The sequence below is a fragment of the Patagioenas fasciata genome, chromosome 27 (assembly GCF_037038585.1).
Source record: "Patagioenas fasciata isolate bPatFas1 chromosome 27, bPatFas1.hap1, whole genome shotgun sequence".
Lineage (NCBI taxonomy): Eukaryota > Metazoa > Chordata > Aves > Columbiformes > Columbidae > Patagioenas > Patagioenas fasciata.
In genome coordinates, this window is record NC_092546.1 from 2,924,323 (window position 1) to 2,942,968 (window position 18,646).

Consider the following 18,646-nt stretch of genomic DNA (forward strand, 5'->3'; position numbering starts at 1 on the left):
CTCCTGCCCCCCCAATGTGGTCCCTGCTGCTCCCCCAGGTCAGAGGGGCGGCAGGGTCCTCCCTGACGAGCTTTCTGGGGGGGTGTGGGTGACCCTGCAGCTGGGGGGGCTCCATGTTCTCCCCAAAGCCCCCGGGTTCAACCCCCTCCCAGCTCTTTCCCTGTGCCCCGACCCCTCCGGGGGCAGCTCCAGGAGCCCGAAGGGCTCGGGGGGTTCCGGTGACCCCCACTTCCCCCAGTGCCACCGTCCCGGTGTCACTTGGGGGGGGGGTCACCGCGGGGTGGGGTCTGGAGCAGCCTTCCCGGTGCCCCCCGCGGGGCTCCCGGCGTGTCCCTTGTCCCCCGCGTTGCCCCCAGTGCCCTCCATCCTCCCGACATCCCCCGGTGGGTGTCGCCCCCCACCGTGAGGCGGGTGCGGAGCGGGGGTTTGGGGGGGGGCGCCGGGGTCTCCGGTCCGTGCCGCGCGCGGCGGCGACACAAAGCGGCTCCTGGCGGCGCGGGGGGGTCCCGGCGCGCCCGCGCTCCCGGTGCCGGGTGGCCCCGCCATGGCCAAGTGGCTTCGGGAGTACCTGGGCCGGGGGGCCCGGCGCTCCCCCCCCCCGCCCGCCCCAGCCCGACTACAGCGGCGGCGAGCGCCGCTCCACCGGCCCCGGGAGCGGAGTCCCCCCCGGAGCGCCCCCCGGCGCTGCCCTGCGCGGCCCCGCTGCTTCTCCGCGGCACCGGCTGGTGCGGGTGGGGGGCGCGGGGCCGGGGGGCGGCCCGCGGCGGCTGGAGCAGGTAGGAGCGGGGGGCACCGCGGGGACGCCGTGGGGGGGACGCACCGGGGCAGGACCCGGGGGAAGCGCGGGCACCGGGGAGGGCGGCGAAGGGAGCGGGGGTGCAGTGGGGCAGAGGGGGTGCGGGCTGCGGAGGGGAACCGGGGGGCACCGGGGAGGAACGAGTGGGGCACACAGGAGAGAGCGGGGGGGATGGAGAGCGGTGACCGGGGGAGATGGGGAGGACAACGGGGGGAGACCGAGAGGGACTGGGGAGGACCGGGGGTACCGCGGGGGACCGGGGAGAGCCAAGGGGTCGGGGGAGCCGTGGAGCACCCGAGGGAGGACCTGGGGTCACTGGGAGAGGGAAATGGGGGGAGGGCTGGGGGTGGCAGGGTCACTGGGAGAGGGGAATGGGGACAAAGGGATCAGGTGGAAGGGAGCACAGAAAGGGCTGGGGACACCCATATTGGGGACCTGGGGGAGCCTGCAGGGTCCCAGGGAGGGGACACAGGGACTGGTGACCTGTGGGGGGGCAGTGGGGGTGTCATCCCACCCAGGGCACCCACCTGCAGGGCCCTGGTGAGAGTGAGTACTCGGAGCCCTTTGAGGAGGAGCAGGACCCGGCGCCCGAGAGTGGCTGCGAGGAGCCCAGCGAGGCCACAGGTGGGTGGCACCCTGCGCACCCCCCAGCACCCAGCCCTGGGAGGGGGGACCCAGGACCAGGGTGCTCCCACCCGTCCTGTCCCCCCCGTGTGTCCCAGCCCTGCCTGTCCCCAGGGTGCCCATGGCAGGGCGAGGGCCGGCGGGTGAAGCCGCGGCGGGGACCCCAGCTCTACGACACCCCCTACGAGGAGTGGGAGACGGCGGGGGAGGGCCCGGGGGTGCCCACCACCCGCAAGAGCCGCCTGCCCCGCGACGACGAGCGCCCGGCCGACGAGTACGACCAGCCCTGGGAGTGGAAGAAGGATCACATCTCGCGGGCATTCGCAGGTGACAGCGTCCCGGCGACACCCTGGGGTCCCCCAGCATCCCCCAGCACCCTTGGGTGCTGCAATGTGACACACTTCAGCAGGGCAGAGCCATGCTGGGGACATCTGGGATGTTCCTCAAGGGTGCTGGGACCCTGCAGTGAGGTGACACCCCGCACTTGGTCCCTGCAGTGCAGTTTGAGAGCCCCGAGCGCTCCCCCAGCCTGTCCCGGCAGCTGCCACGGTCCCCCCGACCCCCCGCAGGTGCCAGGCCAGGGTGTCCCCCCAGCCCCAGGCACGTGGACACCTCGCTGCCCCTGGAGAAGCAAGCGTGAGTCTGTGGGTCCCTTTTCCACAGGGTGACATCAACATCCTGTTGCATGGGGACAGCCCTGTGGGGTGGAGGGTCCCCCATAGATGGGTCCCCAGGGGTTGGAGGGTGTCCCATCTGTGGTTGGTCGCTTTGATGTGGTTGGGTACCCCATGGCATGGTTGGTCCGTTTGATGTGGTTGGGTGCCCCATGGCATGCATGGGTCTCCATGAGGTGGAGGGTGTCCCATCCATCTTTGGTCCCTTTGATGTGGTTGGGTGCCCCATGGCATGGATGGGTCCCCATGTGGTGGAGGGTGTCCCATCCATGGTTGGTCCCTTTGATGTGGTTGGGTGCCCCATGGCATGGATGGGTCCCCATGGGGTGGAGGGTGCCTCATGGTGCAGATGGGTCCTGAGGTCCCAGTGCTGTGTGGCAGTGTGCCACATTCCGGGGTGCCACACGCTGGGGTGACATGTGCCACCATGCAGGTGGTACCATGGCCCCATCGGGCGGGCAGGCGCCGAGACGCTGCTGGCGCTGTGCCGCGAGGGCAGCTTCCTGGTGCGGGACTGCGAGACGAGCCCCGACGACTACTCGCTCTCGCTCAGGTGAGGGGTTGGGCACACCAGAATGACCCTGGTGACAACCCAGGCATTGGGGGTCCATTGGAGGGGTGCCCTGGCAGAGGGGCTGGGCTGTGAGGACGGTGCTTGCATCCACGTGTTCCCGTCGTCCGCATCGACGTGCACGTGCGTGTGCAGCCAGGTCATGCGCCGTGTGCCTCAGTTTCCCCTCCCTGCCCACAGGAGCAGCCACGGCTTCGTGCACGTGAAGCTGACGCGGACCCGGGAGCAGCATTTCATGCTGGGCCGCGCCGGGGCCGCCTTCCCCTCAGTGCCCGAGGCCGTGCGCCACTACACGGCGCGGGCGCTGCCCGTCCGCGGTGCCCGGCACCTCTCCCTGCTCTACCCCGTGGCTGTGCAGCCCCTGTGAGCCCCCCGCTGTTGCCCCCGCAGTCCCACAGTGAACCCTCCCATTAAAGGCCGATGTGCAGTCCCTAGACATGGCGACGCTCTGGTCTGTCTTGGGGCTCAGCTCTATGGTGTGGCCGGGATACAGCATGGTGGCCGCACTCCTGGTCCCATCGTGTTCCCTCCGTGTGGTTTCCTGCCCTTGTGCCCCCTCCCACCACCCCCTGGGATGTCCAGGCAAGGAGTAGGGGGGGATCTGGATGTCCACCCCACCCCACTGCAGGTCCTGGCCTTGGGGACAAAGTGTGAAGATGACACTACTCAGAGTCACCCGCCACCAACCTCACACCAGCTCGCCCACAAAGCATGGGGAGAACAGTGACACTGGCCCCCCCGGGGGGTCCATACTGGGGGGTGCAGGCATCGCGTGCTGGGTGCTGACACAAAACCAGGCCACCAGACCACAGAGTGACTTCCCCGAAACAGAGCGGGGGGGCCCTGGAGCCTTCTGCCCCACCCCTACCGACCCACACCCGGCGGGACAGGCTGGGTGCACCGGGGGGGCACCGGATGTGGGGGGTGCTGTGGGCGCCGCATGGGAGACACAGAGAGGGGTGGCAGGATGCTGCAAAACAGGTTTTTTGGGGGATTTCCTGCAGAAATGCAGAACCAGGGGGGTGTTTCGCCCCGCCCCCCCAAGGCTGGTGACACACTGGGGACCAGCTCAGGGTCGGGGGGTGCTGGGGGGGCCCCATGTCCCCCGCAACCCCCCCCGATACATGCTGTTCTCCATCACTGTGTGGGGTGGCGACAGCTTCTTGGGGCCCCCAGCCAAGGAGGGCAGTGTGTTCATGTAGATGTTTGTTTCTGGGGGGGCGATGGGTGTTGGGGGGGCACAGAGCTGGACATGGCCAGTCCTGGCCCCCGAGATGGGGGTACATGGGGCAGGGGGGCACAGGGGTATCTGGTGGGGGGGAGAGAGGGGCTTGAGGGTATTTGGAGGAACGGGGAGAAATGGGGATGGGGTATTTGGGACAGGGTGTTTGGGGACAGGGTTACCTGAGTCCCTGCGCCAGCGCCGGTGGCTGAGGAGGACCAGCCCCAGGAGCAGGGCTGTGCCCCCCAGGGCCCAACCCAGTCCCCACACAAGCCCTGCAAGAACGTGCAGCTGGGGCCACCCCCTTGGTGCCAGGATGGAGGGGACAGTGGGGACAGCAGGGACACGCTTACCTGTGTGATGTCCTCCATCAGCCGCTGGTGGTGAGAGGAGAGCAGTCAGGGATGTCCCTGTCACTGTCACTGTCCCCATTGCTGTCCCCATCCCTCCTGCACTGTGGCCCCCCCAAACCCACCAGGCATCTCCCTCCAGGGACCCCAAGGTGACACTGTGTCTCAGGGACCCCCCAAAAGTCCCCAGGGAGCAGGGGAAGAGCACGGACCCCCCCGTGTACCTGCGGTGACATTGAGCAGGGTGCCGTTCCCGGTGGCCGTGCCGAGACGGGGGATCTCGAGGGTGACCCGGCAGAGGTAGCGCCCGGTGTCATTCCCCTGCGCCTGGAGAACACTGAGGGTGGCACAGGGGGGGTCCCAGGCCAGGCAGAGGCGGGGGGCACAGGTGGACGAGGGGACAGGGGTGGTGGGGCGCAGGCGGGTGGTACAGAGCACCCCGTGTGCCATGTCCCTCACCCACTCCAGCCGCAGCAGGTCCCAGGGTTCAGCCACCAGCACCCGGCACCCCAGGGCCACCTCGTCACCTACCATCACCTGCACCTCTTCCTGGTCCTGTCTCACCTGCAGGGCGCCCACTGCGGGGGACAGCACTGGGGTCATGGGGGGTGTCACCTGCCACTCCTGTAGTCCCCAGGGCCACCCATGCACCTCGGGGACCGGGAGCCACCTTAGCTGCCTGCATGTCCCCCGTCTCTGATGCATGCGCATGTCCCTCTGTTCCCAGCCTCTCCCCACACCTCTGTCCCCACATGTGCTATCTGACCCCATTCTGTCCCCCCACCCATCCGCATTCCCTCTGTCCTGTCCTCCTGCCACAGCCATGTCACCCGCCCCTGTCCACCCACCCATCCCCATCCTGTCCCCGTGTCTGTCCCTCCCTCTGTGTTACCAGCCCCTCTCTGGTCTCCCCCCCAGGACAGATGTCCCCAGCAGCCCCCTTGCCCCAGCCATCAGCCCCGTGTCTCCCCGGTGTCCCCCAAATGCCCTGTCCCCAACCCCACAGCCTGGCCACAGCGTCCCAGGAACTGTCCCCTCTGTCGCCCCAGCCAACCCTGTCACCCACTCACCGCCAAGGAGGGGGATGAGGACCCCGAGCCCCCACATCCCTGCGCCAGCCCAGCCACCCTGCCCGGAGGGGCTGTGTCCCCAGGGCGTGCCTCTCCCTGAAGGGTCCCTGTCCGCAAGCTGGCCTTGTCCCCAGAGTGTCGCTTTCCCCAAAGCCTCCCAGTCCCTCGTCACCCAGGCTGTGTCTCGCTGTGACACCACGGCTTCCTGTCACCCCACCGCACCACGCAGATTAGGGGAGGGTGACAGCGACAATGATGGGGATGGATGGGGACACCATCTGGAGCAAGGACAGGGGACAGCACCGCCTTGGGCTCCCCCCCCAGGTGAGGGAGCTGGAGACACCTTCAGCCTGGCCCCATGTACAGGGACATCCCACCTGGGGACCCTCACTGGGACCCCCCCGTGGTGTGACACACCCTGAGCCCAAGGCAGGCTGGGGACCCAGCGTGGACTCACTGGGAGAGTGAAGATGCAACAAAGATGCTGAAGGGAGTGGAGCATCTCCCGTGTGAGGAAAGGCTGAGGGAGCTGGGGCTCTGGAGCTGGAGAAGAGGAGACTGAGGGGGGACTCATTCCTGGGGATCAATATGGAAAGGGGCAGTGTCAGGAGGATGGAGCCAGGCTCTTCTCAGTGACAACCAGTGACAGGACAAGGGGCAATGGGTGCAAACTGGAACACAGGAGGTTCCACTGAAATTTGAGAAGAAACTTGTTCGGGGTGAGGGTGGCGGAGCCTGGCCCAGGCTGCCCAGGGAGGTTGTGGAGTCTCCTTCTCTGCAGACATTCAAACCCGCCTGGACACCTTCCTGTGGAACCTCAGCTGGGTGTTCCTGCTCCATGGGGGGATTGCACTGGATGAGCTTTCCAGGTCCCTTCCAACCCCTGACATTCTGTGACTGTGATGCTGTGGCATGGGTCCCGCACTGGGACAGCCCCCGCTCTGTGTGGCCGTACCCCGCCTCCCACCATCCCTGCGGCTCCTACGCTGCATCCATGGGGGCCCAGAGGTGCATCTGCCCTGGGGTGGGGGGATCCCCAAACCCGCGGGGTCCCCGTGTTCCCGGGGGTGACACTCAGGCTCGGGGCCGGCGGGTCCCCCCACGCTTCCCACGGACTCCATCTCCCAGCGCGGGGCGGTGCCCTGGGACACGGCCACGCCCATTGCCACGCCCACGGCCACGCCCCGCGGTCCTGGTGACCGGACTACACTTCCTGTCGTGCCCCGCGGCGGGGCGGGGCGGGGCGGGGCCGGGGGCGCCGCTCCCCCTTTGTTGGTGTCGGCGGGGCCGAGCGGCGGCGGGGCCGGCCCGGTATGGGCGACCAGGTGGGGCCGGGACGGGCCGGGGAGGGAGGGAGAGCGCGGATGGAGGGATGGAGAGAGGAGAGGGATGGAGAACGGGGATGGAGGAAGGAAGGAGGGAGGGAAGGAAGGAAGGATGCAGAGGGAGGGATGGAGGAGGAGGGGATGAAGATCTGGAGGAAGGAGGGATGGAGGGGTTAGAGATGGCGAAGGAGGGGTGCAGGGGGGATGGAGGGGGACAGGAGGGACGGGGCAGGAGGGATGGAGGGTGCAGAAGGGATGGAGAGGGAGGGATGGAGGGTGCAGAAGGGATGGAGAGGGAGGGATGGAGGGGTGCGGGAGGGAGGGGGGCAGGAGGGGTGAAGTGGTGCAGGGGGATGGAGGGGGCCAGGGGTGATGGAGGGGGGCAGGGGGTGCAGAGCTGTGCCCCCTCGCTGCCCCCACTCCGCACTCCCACACTTGCCAAGTCATCCCGCTCCCGCCATGCCGGCACAGCCCCCCCCGCGGCGCCTGGCACCACCGGGCCCCGGGAGGGACCGGGAGCCGAGGTGGGGCCGGGGGTGCTGACCGCGGGCGGGGGGCCGGGCAGGAGGGGCTGCGGAAGATCATCACCACCCTGGCCGTGAAGAATGAGGAGATCCAGAACTTCATCTACTCCCTCAAGCAGATGATGCAGAATGTGGAGGTACCGGGGACCCCCCCCAGGCCCCCCGTTCCACACTCTTGGGTGGGGGGGCACCCGCTGATGCGTTGTCACCAGGCGAACTCGTCGCGGGTGCAAGAGGACCTGGAGGGCGAGTTCCAGTCGCTGTACACGCTGCTGGACGAGCTGAAGGAGGAGATGCTGATGAAGATCAAGCAGGACCGCGCCAGCCGCACCTACGAGCTGCAGGTCAGCACCCACCCTGCGTGTGTGTCCCCCCCACTGTCACTTTCACCCACCGCTGTCCCTGTTCCCTCCCCAGGCCCAGCTGGCAGCATGTGCCAAGGCCCTGGAGAGCTCGGAGGAGCTGCTGGAGGCGGCCAACCAGGCCCTGGGGACGGCCAACCACCATGACTTCTCCCAGGTGCGTCCCCACTGGCACAGGGGGTGTCCCTGTCCAGCTGCCCACCATGCTGGGGGTGTCTTGACTCCCCCTTGCTGGCCACTTGATGCTGCACCCTCCTTTCTTTCTGTGCTGGGCATGGGGGCAACACTGGGCTGGCTGTGGGGCTGGGGGAAGCATGGAGACCCCCTGGGGAGATCCCAGAGCTGCCAGGTGCCCCCTTTCTCCCAAGACAAAGGGACACCATGGCAGGGACACGGGGGACACCAGCGGGTGTATGGGGTGCTGTGCCATGGGGCTACTGTGGTTGGGGATGCAGGGATGCTGTGCTGCTGGGTACCACAGCAGGGATGCTGTGCTCTGGGGTAACGTTGTGGGGGTGCAGGGATGCTGTGCTGTGGGGTAACACTGTGGGGATGCTGTGCTGTGGGATAACTCTGTGGGGATGCAGGGGTGCTGTGCTGTGGGGTAACACTGTGGGGGTGCAGGGATGCTGTGCTGTGGGGTAACACTGTGGGGATGCTGTGCTGTGGGATAACTCTGTGGGGATGCAGGGGTGCTGTGCTGTGGGGTAACACTGTGGGGATGCTGTGCTGTGGGATAACTCTGTGGGGATGCAGGGATGCTGTGCTGTGGGGTGACACTGTGGGGGTGCAGGGATGCTGTGCTGTGGGGTAACACTGTGGGGATGCAGGGATGCTGTGCTGTGGGGTAACACTGTGGGGAGACTGTGCTGTGGGATAACTCTGTGGGGATGCAGGGATGCTGTGCTGTGGGGTAACGCTGTGGGGTAACACTGTGGGGATGCTGTGCTGTGGGGTAACACTGTGGGGATGCAGGGATGCTGTGCTGTGGGGTGACACTGTGGGGGTGCAGGGATGCTGTGCTGTGGGGTAACACTGTGGGGAGACTGTGCTGTGGGATAACTCTGTGGGGATGCAGGGGTGCTGTGCTGTGGGGTAACACTGTGGGGATGCTGTGCTGTGGGATAACTCTGTGGGGATGCAGGGATGCTGTGCTGTGGGGTGACACTGTGGGGGTGCAGGGATGCTGTGCTGTGGGGTAACACTGTGGGGATGCAGGGATGCTGTGCTGTGGGGTAACACTGTGGGGATGCTGTGCTGTGGGATAACTCTGTGGGGATGCAGGGATGCTGTGCTGTGGGATAACTCTGTGGGGATGCAGGGGTGCTGTGCTGTGGGGTAACACTGTGGGGAGACTGTGCTGTGGGATAACTCTGTGGGGATGCAGGGATGCTGTGCTGTGGGGTAACACTGTGGGGATGCAGGGATGCTGTGCTGTGGGGTGACACTGTGGGGATGCAGGGATGCTGTGCTGTGGGGTAACACTGTGAGGATGCAGGGATGCTGTGCCATGGGGTAATGCTGTGGGGATGCAGGGATGCTGTGCTGTGGGGTAACACTGTGGGGAGGCTGTGCTGTGGGATAACTCTGTGAGGATGCACGGATGCTGTGCCATGGGGTAATGCTGTGGGGATGCAGGGATGCTGTGCTGTGGGGTGACACTGTGGGGATGCAGGGGTGCTGTGCTGTGGGATAACTCTGTGAGGATGCAGGGATGCTGTGCCATGGGGTAATGCTGTGGGGATGCAGGGATGCTGTGCCATGGGGTACCTCTGCAAGGACTCCGTGCTGCTGGGTACCGCCGTGGGGACGCTGTGGCACTGGGGTGGGGGGCCCAGCCACGCTGCACTGCGCTGGCTCCTGGCGCTGCTCTCTTATCTGCTTTTTTGTTTCCTCCTCTTTTTCCTCTGCGCTCGCAAGGCTGCCAAACAGATCAAGGATAGGTACGGCACCCCCATGCCCCCCCGTCCCACTAACTCCCACCCTTCTCCCAGCCAGGGCGGGTGGCCCCGTGGGTGCTGGGGCGGGCAGTCAGGGCTGGGTGGGTGTCTGGCTCCCATCCCCACTGACCCTTGTCCCTGTGTCCTCCCCCATGCAGTGTGACAATGGCACCCGCCTTCCGCCTCTCACTCAAGGCCAAGGTGAGCGACAACATGAGCCACTTGATGGTGGATTTTGCCCAGGAACGTCGCCTGCTCCAGGCCCTCGCCTTCCTGCCAGGTATCACCCGCGGGTGACGGGGACATGGGGACACAGGAGGACAGGGCACAGTGGGTGCAAGGGAAGGCTGGTGCTGGGGACACAGGGGGCTGTGCCAACCTGGCAAAGGGACAGCACGAGGATGGGGGTCCAGGGTTTAAGGATGCCAGGGGAGGGGGTGAGGAGCTGGGGGTGCCAGGTCTGGGGTGCCCCCACCCAGAGGGGCAAGAAGGTGCTGGGTTGGAGGGATGAGGGGCAGGTTTGGGGTCCCCAGGGCGGGATCCGGGGTGCAGGGGCGGTTGTTGTGGACACCCTGGCTGGCAGTGGGGCTGCAGCAGGGGCGGGGGGGCACTCTGGCATGGCTGCTCCCATGGGCAGTGCCCAGCACCCCCGAGATCGACCTGGCGGAGTCGCTGGTGGCCGATAACTGTGTGACGCTGGCCTGGAGGATGCCCGACGAGGACAGCAAGATCGACCACTACGTGCTGGAGTATCGCAAAACCAACTTCGAGGGGCCCCCCCGCGCCAAGGAGGACCAGCCCTGGATGGTGGTCGAGGGCATCAAGAACACCGAGTACACCCTGTCCGGTGAGGGCACGGCAGGGGCAAAACCAGCCCCAAATGAGCCAGGGCGCCGTGGGTGGCGGGGGTCTGGGGTTGTGCCAGGCTTTGTAGGGGACATGGGGGCCACAGTGCCCCCATCCCTTGCTCTGCTTTGTGACCCTGCTGTGCCCACAGGGCTGAAGTTTGACATGAAATACATGAATTTTCGGGTCCGGGCATGTAACAAGGCTGTGGCGGGCGAGTTCTCCGAGCCGGTCACTTTGGAAACAAGAGGTGGGTACCAGGCAGGTGGCAGGGGACACGTCACCCCTTGTGCCACCCCTTCCCAAGTGTGGCAGGGCTCTGACACCCCTGGGGCTGGGGGCCACGCGCTGACGGTGGCTGTCCCCAGCGTTCATGTTTCGGCTGGATGCCACCACGTGCCACCAGAACCTGCGGGTGGAGGAGCTCAGCGTGGAGTGGGACGCCACGGGGGGGAAGGTGCAGGACGTCAAAGCGCGCGAGAAAGACGGCAAGGGCAGGACGGCCTCGCCCGCCAACTCACCTGCCAGGTAATGTCACTCCCCCTTGTCACCCCAGTGTTGTCCCCGCTCCCCCCGGGTGATGCCGACCCACCTCTCCATGCTGGTGTCTGTCCTAGGGTGGTGCAGTCGCCCAAGAGGATGACCTCAGGGCGCGGGGGCAGAGATCGCTTCACCGCTGAGTCCTACACGGTGCTGGGTGAGAGCTGGGGACACCCAATGGGTGCTGGGGGGGGCCCTGCAGGCACCCCGGGGTGCAGGAGGGAAGAGGGTGACCCTGAGGGTGCAAGGGGTGATGTAGGTGGGTAGAGAATCGCAGAATCATTTGAGTTGGAAAAGCCCCTCAAGATCATTGAGGTCCAACCATAACCCATCCTGGCACTGCCCCATGTCCTGAGAACCTCATGTCCGTCTGTCCAGCCCTCCAGGGATGGTGACTCCAGCACTGCCCTGGGCAGCCTGTTCCAATGCCCCACAGCCCTTTGGGGAAGAAATTGTTCCCAGATCCAACCTCAACCTCCCCTGGTGCAACCTGAGGCACAGGTCACCCAGAGGGACCTGGTGGAGCTGGGGACAGGATGTGGCACCCGTGGGTGCAGCAGGCAGAGCCGTGCCCCGTGCCCGCAGGTGACACGCTGATCGACGGTGACGATCACTACTGGGAGGTGCGGTACGACCGGGACAGCAAAGCTTTCGGCGTGGGGGTGGCGTATCGCAGCCTGGGCAAGTTCGATCAGCTGGGCAAGACCTCGGCCTCCTGGTGCCTCCACCTCAACAACTGGCTGCAGGTCAGCTTCAGCGCCAAGCACGCCAACAAGGCCAAGGTGCTGGACGTGCCCGTGCCCGACTGCATCGGCGTCTACTGCAACTTCCACGAAGGTGGGTGCAGGATGGGCTGGGAGACAGGCAGCGTTGGGGGTGGGTGCAGGGGATGCCAACACTGTGGGCATTGCCACCACCATGGCCACCAGCATGGGCATTGCCACCACCATGAGAACCTGGATGTCCTCCATGGGCATTACCACCACCATGGCCACCAGCATGTCCACCATTGGCATTGCTACCACCATGGGAACCTGGGTGTCCACCATGGGCATTGCCACCACCATGGCCACCACCATGTCCACCATGGGAACTGCCACCAGCATGGGCACTACAGTGTCCATCATGTGCATTGCCACCACCATGGCCACCACCATGTCCACCATGGGAACTGCCACCAGCATGGGCACTACAGTGTCCATCATGTGCATTGCCACCACCATGGACACCAGTATATCCATTGCTACCTCCATGGACACCAAGATATCCACATGGGCACTGCTACCACCATGGGCACTGCCACCACCACCACGGATACCAGCGTGTCCACCATGGGCATTGCCAGCAGTGTGGGAACCTGGGTGTCCACCATGGCATTGCTACCGCCATGGACACCAAGATGTCCAGCATGGGCACTGCCACCACCATGGGCACTAGGGTGTCAGTCATGGGCATTACCACCACCATGGACACCAAGATGTCCAGCATGGGCACTGCCACCACCATGGGCACTAGGGTGTCAGTCATGGGCATTGCCACCACCATGGACACCAAGATGTCCAGCATGGGCACTGCCACCACCATGGGCACTAGGGTGTCAGTCATGGGCATTACCACCACCATGGACACCAAGATGTCCACCATGGGGATTGTCACCACCATGGGCACTAGGGTGTCCACCATGGGCATTGCCACCGCCATGGATACCAGTACATCCATTGCCACCACCATCAACACCAAGATGTCCACCATGGGCATTGCCACCACTGTGGGAACCTGGGTGTCCACCATGGCCATTGCCACCTCCATGGACACCACACTGGGGGTCTGCAAGCTCTGTGCCCACCTGTGACCCCCTCCATGCCCCACCCCTGTGCCCACAGGCTTCCTGTCCTTCTACAATGCCAGGACCAAGCAGCTGCTCCACACCTTCAAGGCCAAGTTCACGCAGCCGGTGCTGCCCGCCTTCACGGTACGGGGCCGGCGGGGCTGGGCAGCTCCCGGGGGGCTGCTGGCAGGAGGGTTGAGCCCCCCAACCCTGTGGCAGCCCCTCCAGCCCAGCCACTCTCCTGTGCCCACAGGTCTGGTGCGGCAGCTTCCACGTCACCTCGGGTCTGCAGGTGCCCAGCGCTGTGAAATGTCTCCAGAAACGCAACAGCACGGCCAGCAGCTCCAACGCCAGCCTGCCCTAGAGCCGTGCCCCCCCCGGGCACCCCAGGCGAGAGCACTGAATGTACCCCCCCAAGCCCCCTTTTCCACATGCGCTGTGCTGGCAGGGCTGTGCCACCCCCAGAGCTGGGGTGCAGCAGCACCCGTGACCCCGCCAGCTGAACCCCCCCAGCTCCGTGCCACCCCCCCCTCCATTGCTGGCACCGGGCTGGGCACGTCCCCCCCACCACTGAGAGCTGCTTCTGGCCTGAAGAATAAATTGGGATGTAGGTGTGACGTGGTGGTGGCTGGGGCATGGGGGGCACCAAGGTGCGGAAGGGGTTTTTTGGGGGGTGTGGGCAGTGCCTTTATTTGGGGTGGGGTGTCCCAAATATATAGCTTGGGGGCTCCATTGCTGCCCCAGACGGAGCTGTGCCACTCGCACCCCCCTTTTCAGTGCCACCCTGGAGGGGGCACCACTGTCCCAGCCGGTTCCTGGCACAAAGTGGGGGGCACTGGCCCCCCCATGCTGGCACCCATCAGTCCTCAATACGCTCGGTGCAGCTGCAGCTTCTTGGCAGCTCCCCCACCACACCTGCACCGTGGGGGGATCCAGGCTCCCTCCCACCCCCTCACCTCAAAGGGACCGCCCCTGCTCCACCACTTGTCCCCATTGCCAGCGGTACCAGGCTGGGGGTGCCCCCCCAAGCAGCTCCCAAGCACGGGGGTCCCATCTGGGGGTGCCGACCCTGGGTTTCCCAGCCCAGGGGTGTCTCCACAGCCTCGGGGGGGGGCCACGAGGGGTCCCAGTCCCGGGGATCCTGCACCTCGTGGTCCCTGACCCCCCACAAGGTGCGCACAGCCGGGTCGGGACCCTCCGGTAGCCCCGGGGTGGGAGGGGACTCGGCACCGCACCGGGGGCTGCGGGGACACCGGGACCGGCGCACCGGGCGCTGCGGGGACGCAGCGGCGGAGAGAACCGGGTGGGGTCGGTGCCGGAGGGTCGGTGCCAGGGGGTGCCGAGGGCAGCTACCGGCACCCGGGGGTCGGTGCCGGGATGCTGGGTCGCGGTCCCGAAGGGTGCCGCCCCCCTGCTCCCGCCTCTCCGCGGAGCCCCGCAGCTGGGCCGGGGTCGGTCCCGCCGGGGCGGTGGCTCCGCCCGCCGCAGGTGCTGCCGGGCCGGCCCCTCCCGGGCTGCGGGCACCGGGGGAAGGCAGCGGGGGGTGTCCCCGGGCGTCCTTGTGTCCCATCTTCCTGTGTCCTCGCTGCTTGTGTCCCCATATCCACATCTTCCTGTCCCCACGTCCCTTGCATCCCTGTCCCGGTGTCCCCATCCGCAGTGTCCTCCCTTGGCCGAGGACCCAAGGTCGCTCTTGGAGGGACACCCACGGGTGCGCACCCCCCGCATGGCTGCGGGCACCGGGGAAAGGCAGCGGGGAGCGTCCCCGGGCGGGGCGCGGCCGCGGGGCGGGTCGGTGTCCCCGTGTGTCCCCCCGGTGCGGCAGGTGCGGGGCTGTTCCCCCCCCGCCCGGTGCCGGTGTCCGTCCCAACCCCCCCGAGCGGGGCGGGGCCGCCCCGTCACGTGGCGCCGCCGCTGCCGCGCGCACCGGGGGAGGCGGGAGCGGCGCGAGCGGATCATGGCAGGTACCGGCGGGCGCGCGCACCGGGCGCGCACCGACACGCGCACCGGCCGGGACACGCGCGCCGCGCGCGCACGCACGCTGGCGGGTCACGCGCACGCGCGCGCACATGCACCTGCGCGCACCACCCGCCGCCCCCCCCCCCCCGACCGTGCACACGCTTGTGCACCTGCGCGCGCGCACACACAAACACGCGCGTGTGCGCGGACACGCGGGACCCTCGGGGCACGAGGCACCCGCGGGCGCGGGGCTGGGGACACCGCGGGACACCCGTGGGGGTGGGAATGGGGACACCCGTGAGGGTGGGAGGGGTTGGGGACACCCGCGGGGAGGGGCTGGGGACACCCCGGGACACCCGCGGGCAGCGGGGCGGGGGCTGCGCTCCCCCAGGGGCCCCGTGTGCCCCCTGCACCCCGCTGGGTTCAGACCGGGCTCTGGGCACCTGCTGGGCCAGGAGAACCTCGTCCTGTGTCCCTGTGTCCCCCGGCCACGTCCCCATGTGCCCCAGTTCACTCTCGCTGTGTCCCCGTGGCCTCACACCCCCACATGTCCCCCGCTGCCCCATCCCTGAGTCCTCATGTCCCTGTGTCTGTCCCCCTTGTGTCCCATCTTCCTGTGTCGTTGCTGCTGTGTCCCCACGTCCACACCTTCCAGTCCCCATGTCCCTTCACATCCCTATCCCAGTGTCCCCATCTGCAGTGTCCTCCCTTGGCTGAGGACCCAAGGGTGCTCTCGGAGGGACACCCATGGGTGCGCACCCCCCGCATGGCGCGTCCCCTCCCGCAGCACTGGCGGCCGCCTCCCCCGGTGGGGACGAGCTGGAGGAGGACGAGGACGAGCTGGAGCCGGGGCTGGACGAGGCAGAGACCGAGCCGGACGGGGGCAGCGGCGCCAAGGAGGCAGGGGGCACGCGGGGGGCCGTGCTCACCCGCCGCGGCATCACCCTCCGCGTGCTGCTCCGCGACGGGCTCCTGGAGCCGGCCCGCGGCGTCCTCTCCATCTACTACCTGGTGAGAGCGGGGGACACGGGGTCGGGGACAGGGATGGGGGACAGGGGACCTCCCTGCTCACCCCAAACTCCCCAGGGCAAGAAGTTTGTGGGGGACCTGGGTGCGGATGGGACCATCACGTGGCAGGAGACGGGCCAGGTCTTCAACTCGCCCAGCGCCTGGGCCACCCACTGCAAGCGCCTGGTGAACCCCGCCAAGAAGTCGGGGTGCGGTTGGGCATCCGTGCGGTACAAGGGCCAGAAGCTGGACCAGTACAAAGCCGCTTGGCTCCGCAAACACCAGCCCAACGCGCCGCCCGCCGAGGAGGTGGGTTGGGGGGACCCTGGGGTGCCCCCCTGGTGTGGGTGGGGGGTGGGTGCCAGCCCGGTGCTGCCCGCAGAGCCTGGCCAGCGAGGGCGAGGAGGAGGAGATGCCCGAGGAGGAAGAGGAGGAGGCGACGAGGGAAGGTCGGGTGCCCGCGCCGGAGCCGGCAGCTGCCAAAAGAACGGAGGAGAAGGGCAAGAAGCAGCAGTGCAAGAGCCTGGCGGAGCTGGCGGGGACGGGTAAGGTGACACGGGGGGTCCTGGGGGACTGCGGGCAGCCCGGCAGTGGTGATGGGACATTGCGGTTTGCAGATCATGGCCCCCCGGGGAAAAGCCTGGAGAGCAAACCCCGGGTGCCCGTCCGCTACTGCACCCTGGGGACCCGCGACTCGGCCAGGTAGGGTGTGACAAGGACCCCACGGGTGCCCCCGCCAGCCCCACGGGTGTGGGGGGGCGGCTGTGGCAGGGGGGGCTGCGGCTCTTCCAGGAGCCCCCAGACCCTGGTGGAGGTCACGTCCTTCGCCGCCATCAACAAGTTCCAGCCCTTCAACGTGGCCATTTCCAGCAACGTCCTCCTGCTCCTGGTGCGTCCCCTCCCCGGCGGGGGACGGGTTGGGACACCCGATGGTACTGGGGACACCCGCAGGGAGGTGGGGGGTGTCCCCAGCATCATTTTGGGAACAAACTGTTTGATTTTAACCTTTTCCTTTAGGATTTCCACAGCCACCTGACGCGGAGTGAAGTGGTGGGGTACCTGGGCGGGCGGTGGGACACCAGCACGCAGCGTAAGAAGTGGGCTGGGGGACACGGGTTGGCTGGGTGGCCCCCCCAGCCCGCGGCAGAGCCTGTACCCTTGTACCCCCCTCGGCAGTGTTGACGGTGCTGCGAGCGTTCCCGTGCCGGACCCGCCTGGGCGATGCTGAAGCCGCCGGTGCCGTGGAGGAAGAGGTAAAGCAGCCCTGGGGGACGGCCCTGGGGGTCTTGGGGGGGTCCCACAACATTAACCCCCCGCTAGATCTGCCAGAGCCTGTTCCTGCGGGGGCTGTCGCTGGTGGGCTGGTACCACAGCCACCCCTTCGGCCCCGCGCTGCCCTCCCTGCACGACATCGATGCGCAGATGGATTATCAGCTCAAGCTGCAGGGCAGCGGCAACGGCTTCCAGCCCTGCCTGGCGCTCATCTGCGGTGAGAGCAGCACTGGGGGGCCGGGGGGGCCAGGGCTGCTGTCACCGTACCCGTGTCAGCCCCGTCTTTCACCCCCAGGACCCTACTACCACGGGAACCCTGGCGTGGAGTCCAAAATCACGCCCTTTTGGGTGATGCCGCCGCCAGAGGTAAATGGTTGCTGTTCCTGGGGGGGTGGGTGTTTGGAATGGGGGTGTCCCCAGTGCCATGGGGTGGTCTCGATGCCATGGGGTGGTCTCAGTGCCATGGGGTGACCCCACTCTCCCGTCCCCCAGCAACGACCCAATGACTATGGCATCCCAATGGAGGTGGAGGTGACCTACATCCAGGACGGGTTCCTCACCAATGATGTCCTGCAGGAGATGGTGAGCGTGGGGGGGGGGGGGTGTGCCTAAAATCCCCACCCGCCCCAGCAAGGACACGTCCCCACCTTGGTGTTAGCCCCGGTGACACTGACAGTCCCTTCTCCGTGCTGCTGGGGCAGGGGGCAGCCCCGGTGTCTGCAGCCCCCCCTCTCTTAACCCCCCCAGACGCTGCTGGTGGAGTTTTACAAGGGAGCCCCCGACCTGGTGAAGTTCCAGGAGCTGTGGAGTCAGGATCAGACCTACCTGGACAAACTGAAGGTGAGGAGGGGGAGTCAGCTCAGGCGCCCACCCCTCACTTTCAGTTCTAGAGCACAAGTGTGATGGGAGCGGCTGAGGGACCTGGGGGTTCAGCTGGAGAACAGGAGCTGAGGGGAGACCTTCTGATCTCTGAACTGCCTGAAAGGAGCTTGGAGCCAGGGGGGTCGGGCTCTGCTCCCCAGGAACAAGCGCCAGGAGCAGAGGAAACGGCCTCAAGTTGCCCCAGGGGAGGTTGAGGTTGGATCTGGGGAACAATTTCTCCCCCAAAGGGCTGTGGGGCATTGGAACAGGCTGCCCAGGGCAGTGCTGGAGTCACCATCCCTGGAGGGTTGGACAGATGGACATGAGGTTCTCAGGACATGGGGCAGGGACAGGGCTGGGTTATGGTTGGACTCTGATCTTGAGGGGCTTTTCCAACCATAATGATTCTGTGACTCTTAATTAACCGGGTTGTGTCCCCATCTCAGGGCTCCCTGGCCTCCCGCACCCCCAAAGACCAGAGCTTCACCCACGTCCTGGAGCAGATCTACAGCCTCCTCAAGCTCAGCAGCTGAAGGACCAGGACCCCCCAACATGGACCAGGTGCCCAGGCTGGGCTCAGCAGCCCATCCAGCCCCAGGGGCTCAACCCCCTGGCACGGGGCAGCGCTGGGGGACGCGGCATCGCCCGCTGCTCCGGGGAGCAAAACCGAGGGGTCCCGGCCCCCCCGGCCCGGGGGTGACAGAGGGAGGGTGGTGGTGACGGTGGGAGTTTCGGTTTTCAGTTGTTTGTGGAAGTGGTAGTTGATTAAAGAGCAGTTCCTGAGAGGTGGCTGGTGTGCTCGGGGACACGGTGCCTTGGGGACACGGCGCTGCTGCCTGGGCTCGGCGCTGAATCGGGGACATCCTGCTGAGGG

General features: G+C 66.9%; 4 protein-coding genes across 6 annotated transcripts; 3 read left to right on the forward strand and 1 right to left on the reverse strand.

Moving 5' to 3' along the window:
- The first annotated feature begins 481 nt into the window (after positions 1-481).
- On the forward strand, positions 482-3,099 carry SHD (Src homology 2 domain containing transforming protein D). The gene is given in 7 exon segments (XM_065858443.2): positions 482-592; positions 594-776; positions 1,330-1,420; positions 1,535-1,747; positions 1,918-2,056; positions 2,528-2,647; positions 2,846-3,099. Coding segments are annotated over 7 exon segments (981 nt in total). The 5' UTR covers positions 482-544; the 3' UTR covers positions 3,033-3,099.
- A 563-nt stretch (positions 3,100-3,662) lies between these two features.
- Positions 3,663-5,442, reverse strand: TMIGD2 (transmembrane and immunoglobulin domain containing 2). Its single transcript, XM_065858178.2, has 5 exons — positions 5,308-5,442; positions 4,462-4,815; positions 4,241-4,264; positions 4,070-4,162; positions 3,663-3,877 (listed from the first exon to the last, which is right to left on the reverse strand). Exons 1-5 carry the CDS (start codon positions 5,342-5,344, stop codon positions 3,735-3,737), a joined length of 651 nt encoding a protein of 216 aa, XP_065714250.2. The 5' UTR covers positions 5,345-5,442; the 3' UTR covers positions 3,663-3,734.
- A 1,092-nt stretch (positions 5,443-6,534) lies between these two features.
- Positions 6,535-13,289, forward strand: FSD1 (fibronectin type III and SPRY domain containing 1). Its single transcript, XM_065858251.2, has 13 exons — positions 6,535-6,632; positions 7,198-7,293; positions 7,369-7,500; positions 7,574-7,675; positions 9,439-9,461; positions 9,617-9,738; positions 10,096-10,305; positions 10,456-10,554; positions 10,673-10,832; positions 10,922-11,001; positions 11,430-11,681; positions 12,728-12,816; positions 12,926-13,289. The coding sequence occupies exons 1-13, from the start codon at positions 6,621-6,623 to the stop codon at positions 13,034-13,036; spliced, it is 1,488 nt and encodes a 495-aa protein (XP_065714323.1). The 5' UTR covers positions 6,535-6,620; the 3' UTR covers positions 13,037-13,289.
- A 1,049-nt stretch (positions 13,290-14,338) lies between these two features.
- Positions 14,339-18,555, forward strand: MPND (MPN domain containing). Of its 3 annotated transcripts, XM_071799538.1 has the most exons (13): positions 14,344-14,636; positions 15,419-15,642; positions 15,718-15,948; positions 16,022-16,184; positions 16,257-16,341; positions 16,432-16,528; positions 16,657-16,729; positions 16,816-16,892; positions 16,960-17,128; positions 17,207-17,277; positions 17,404-17,493; positions 17,613-17,751; positions 18,219-18,555. In XM_071799538.1, the coding sequence occupies exons 1-13, from the start codon at positions 14,399-14,401 to the stop codon at positions 18,470-18,472; spliced, it is 1,911 nt and encodes a 636-aa protein (XP_071655639.1). In that variant the 5' UTR covers positions 14,344-14,398; the 3' UTR covers positions 18,473-18,555. The 3 variants fall into 3 exon arrangements, with proteins under 3 accessions (XP_071655638.1, XP_071655639.1, XP_071655641.1); XM_071799537.1 differs by having other exon boundaries at positions 14,339-14,636; positions 16,022-16,341; XM_071799540.1 differs by having other exon boundaries at positions 16,022-16,341; positions 17,659-17,751; positions 18,219-18,445.
- The last annotated feature ends 91 nt before the right edge of the window (positions 18,556-18,646 follow it).

Excerpts from the sequence above, each read along its gene's own strand:
- TMIGD2 (XM_065858178.2), bottom strand. The coding sequence starts at position 5,344 with ATGTGGGGGCTCGGGGTCCTCATCCCCCTCCTTGGCG. Across the intron at positions 4,816-5,307 it reads CCTCATCCCCCTCCTTGGCG|TGGGCGCCCTGCAGGTGAGA; the intron begins GTGAGTGGGTGA and ends TGTCCCCCGCAG. Across the intron at positions 4,163-4,240 it reads TGATGGAGGACATCACACAG|GGCTTGTGTGGGGACTGGGT; the intron begins GTAAGCGTGTCC and ends ACGTTCTTGCAG.
- FSD1 (XM_065858251.2), top strand. Across the intron at positions 7,676-9,438 it reads ACCACCATGACTTCTCCCAG|GCTGCCAAACAGATCAAGGA; the intron begins GTGCGTCCCCAC and ends TGCGCTCGCAAG. Across the intron at positions 11,682-12,727 it reads CTACTGCAACTTCCACGAAG|GCTTCCTGTCCTTCTACAAT; the intron begins GTGGGTGCAGGA and ends CTGTGCCCACAG.
- MPND (XM_071799537.1), top strand. The coding sequence starts at position 14,399 with ATGGCTGCGGGCACCGGGGAAAGGCAGCGGGGAGCGTCCCCGGGCGGG. Across the intron at positions 14,637-15,418 it reads GCGCGAGCGGATCATGGCAG|CACTGGCGGCCGCCTCCCCC; the intron begins GTACCGGCGGGC and ends CCCCTCCCGCAG. Across the intron at positions 17,752-18,218 it reads CCTACCTGGACAAACTGAAG|GGCTCCCTGGCCTCCCGCAC; the intron begins GTGAGGAGGGGG and ends TCCCCATCTCAG.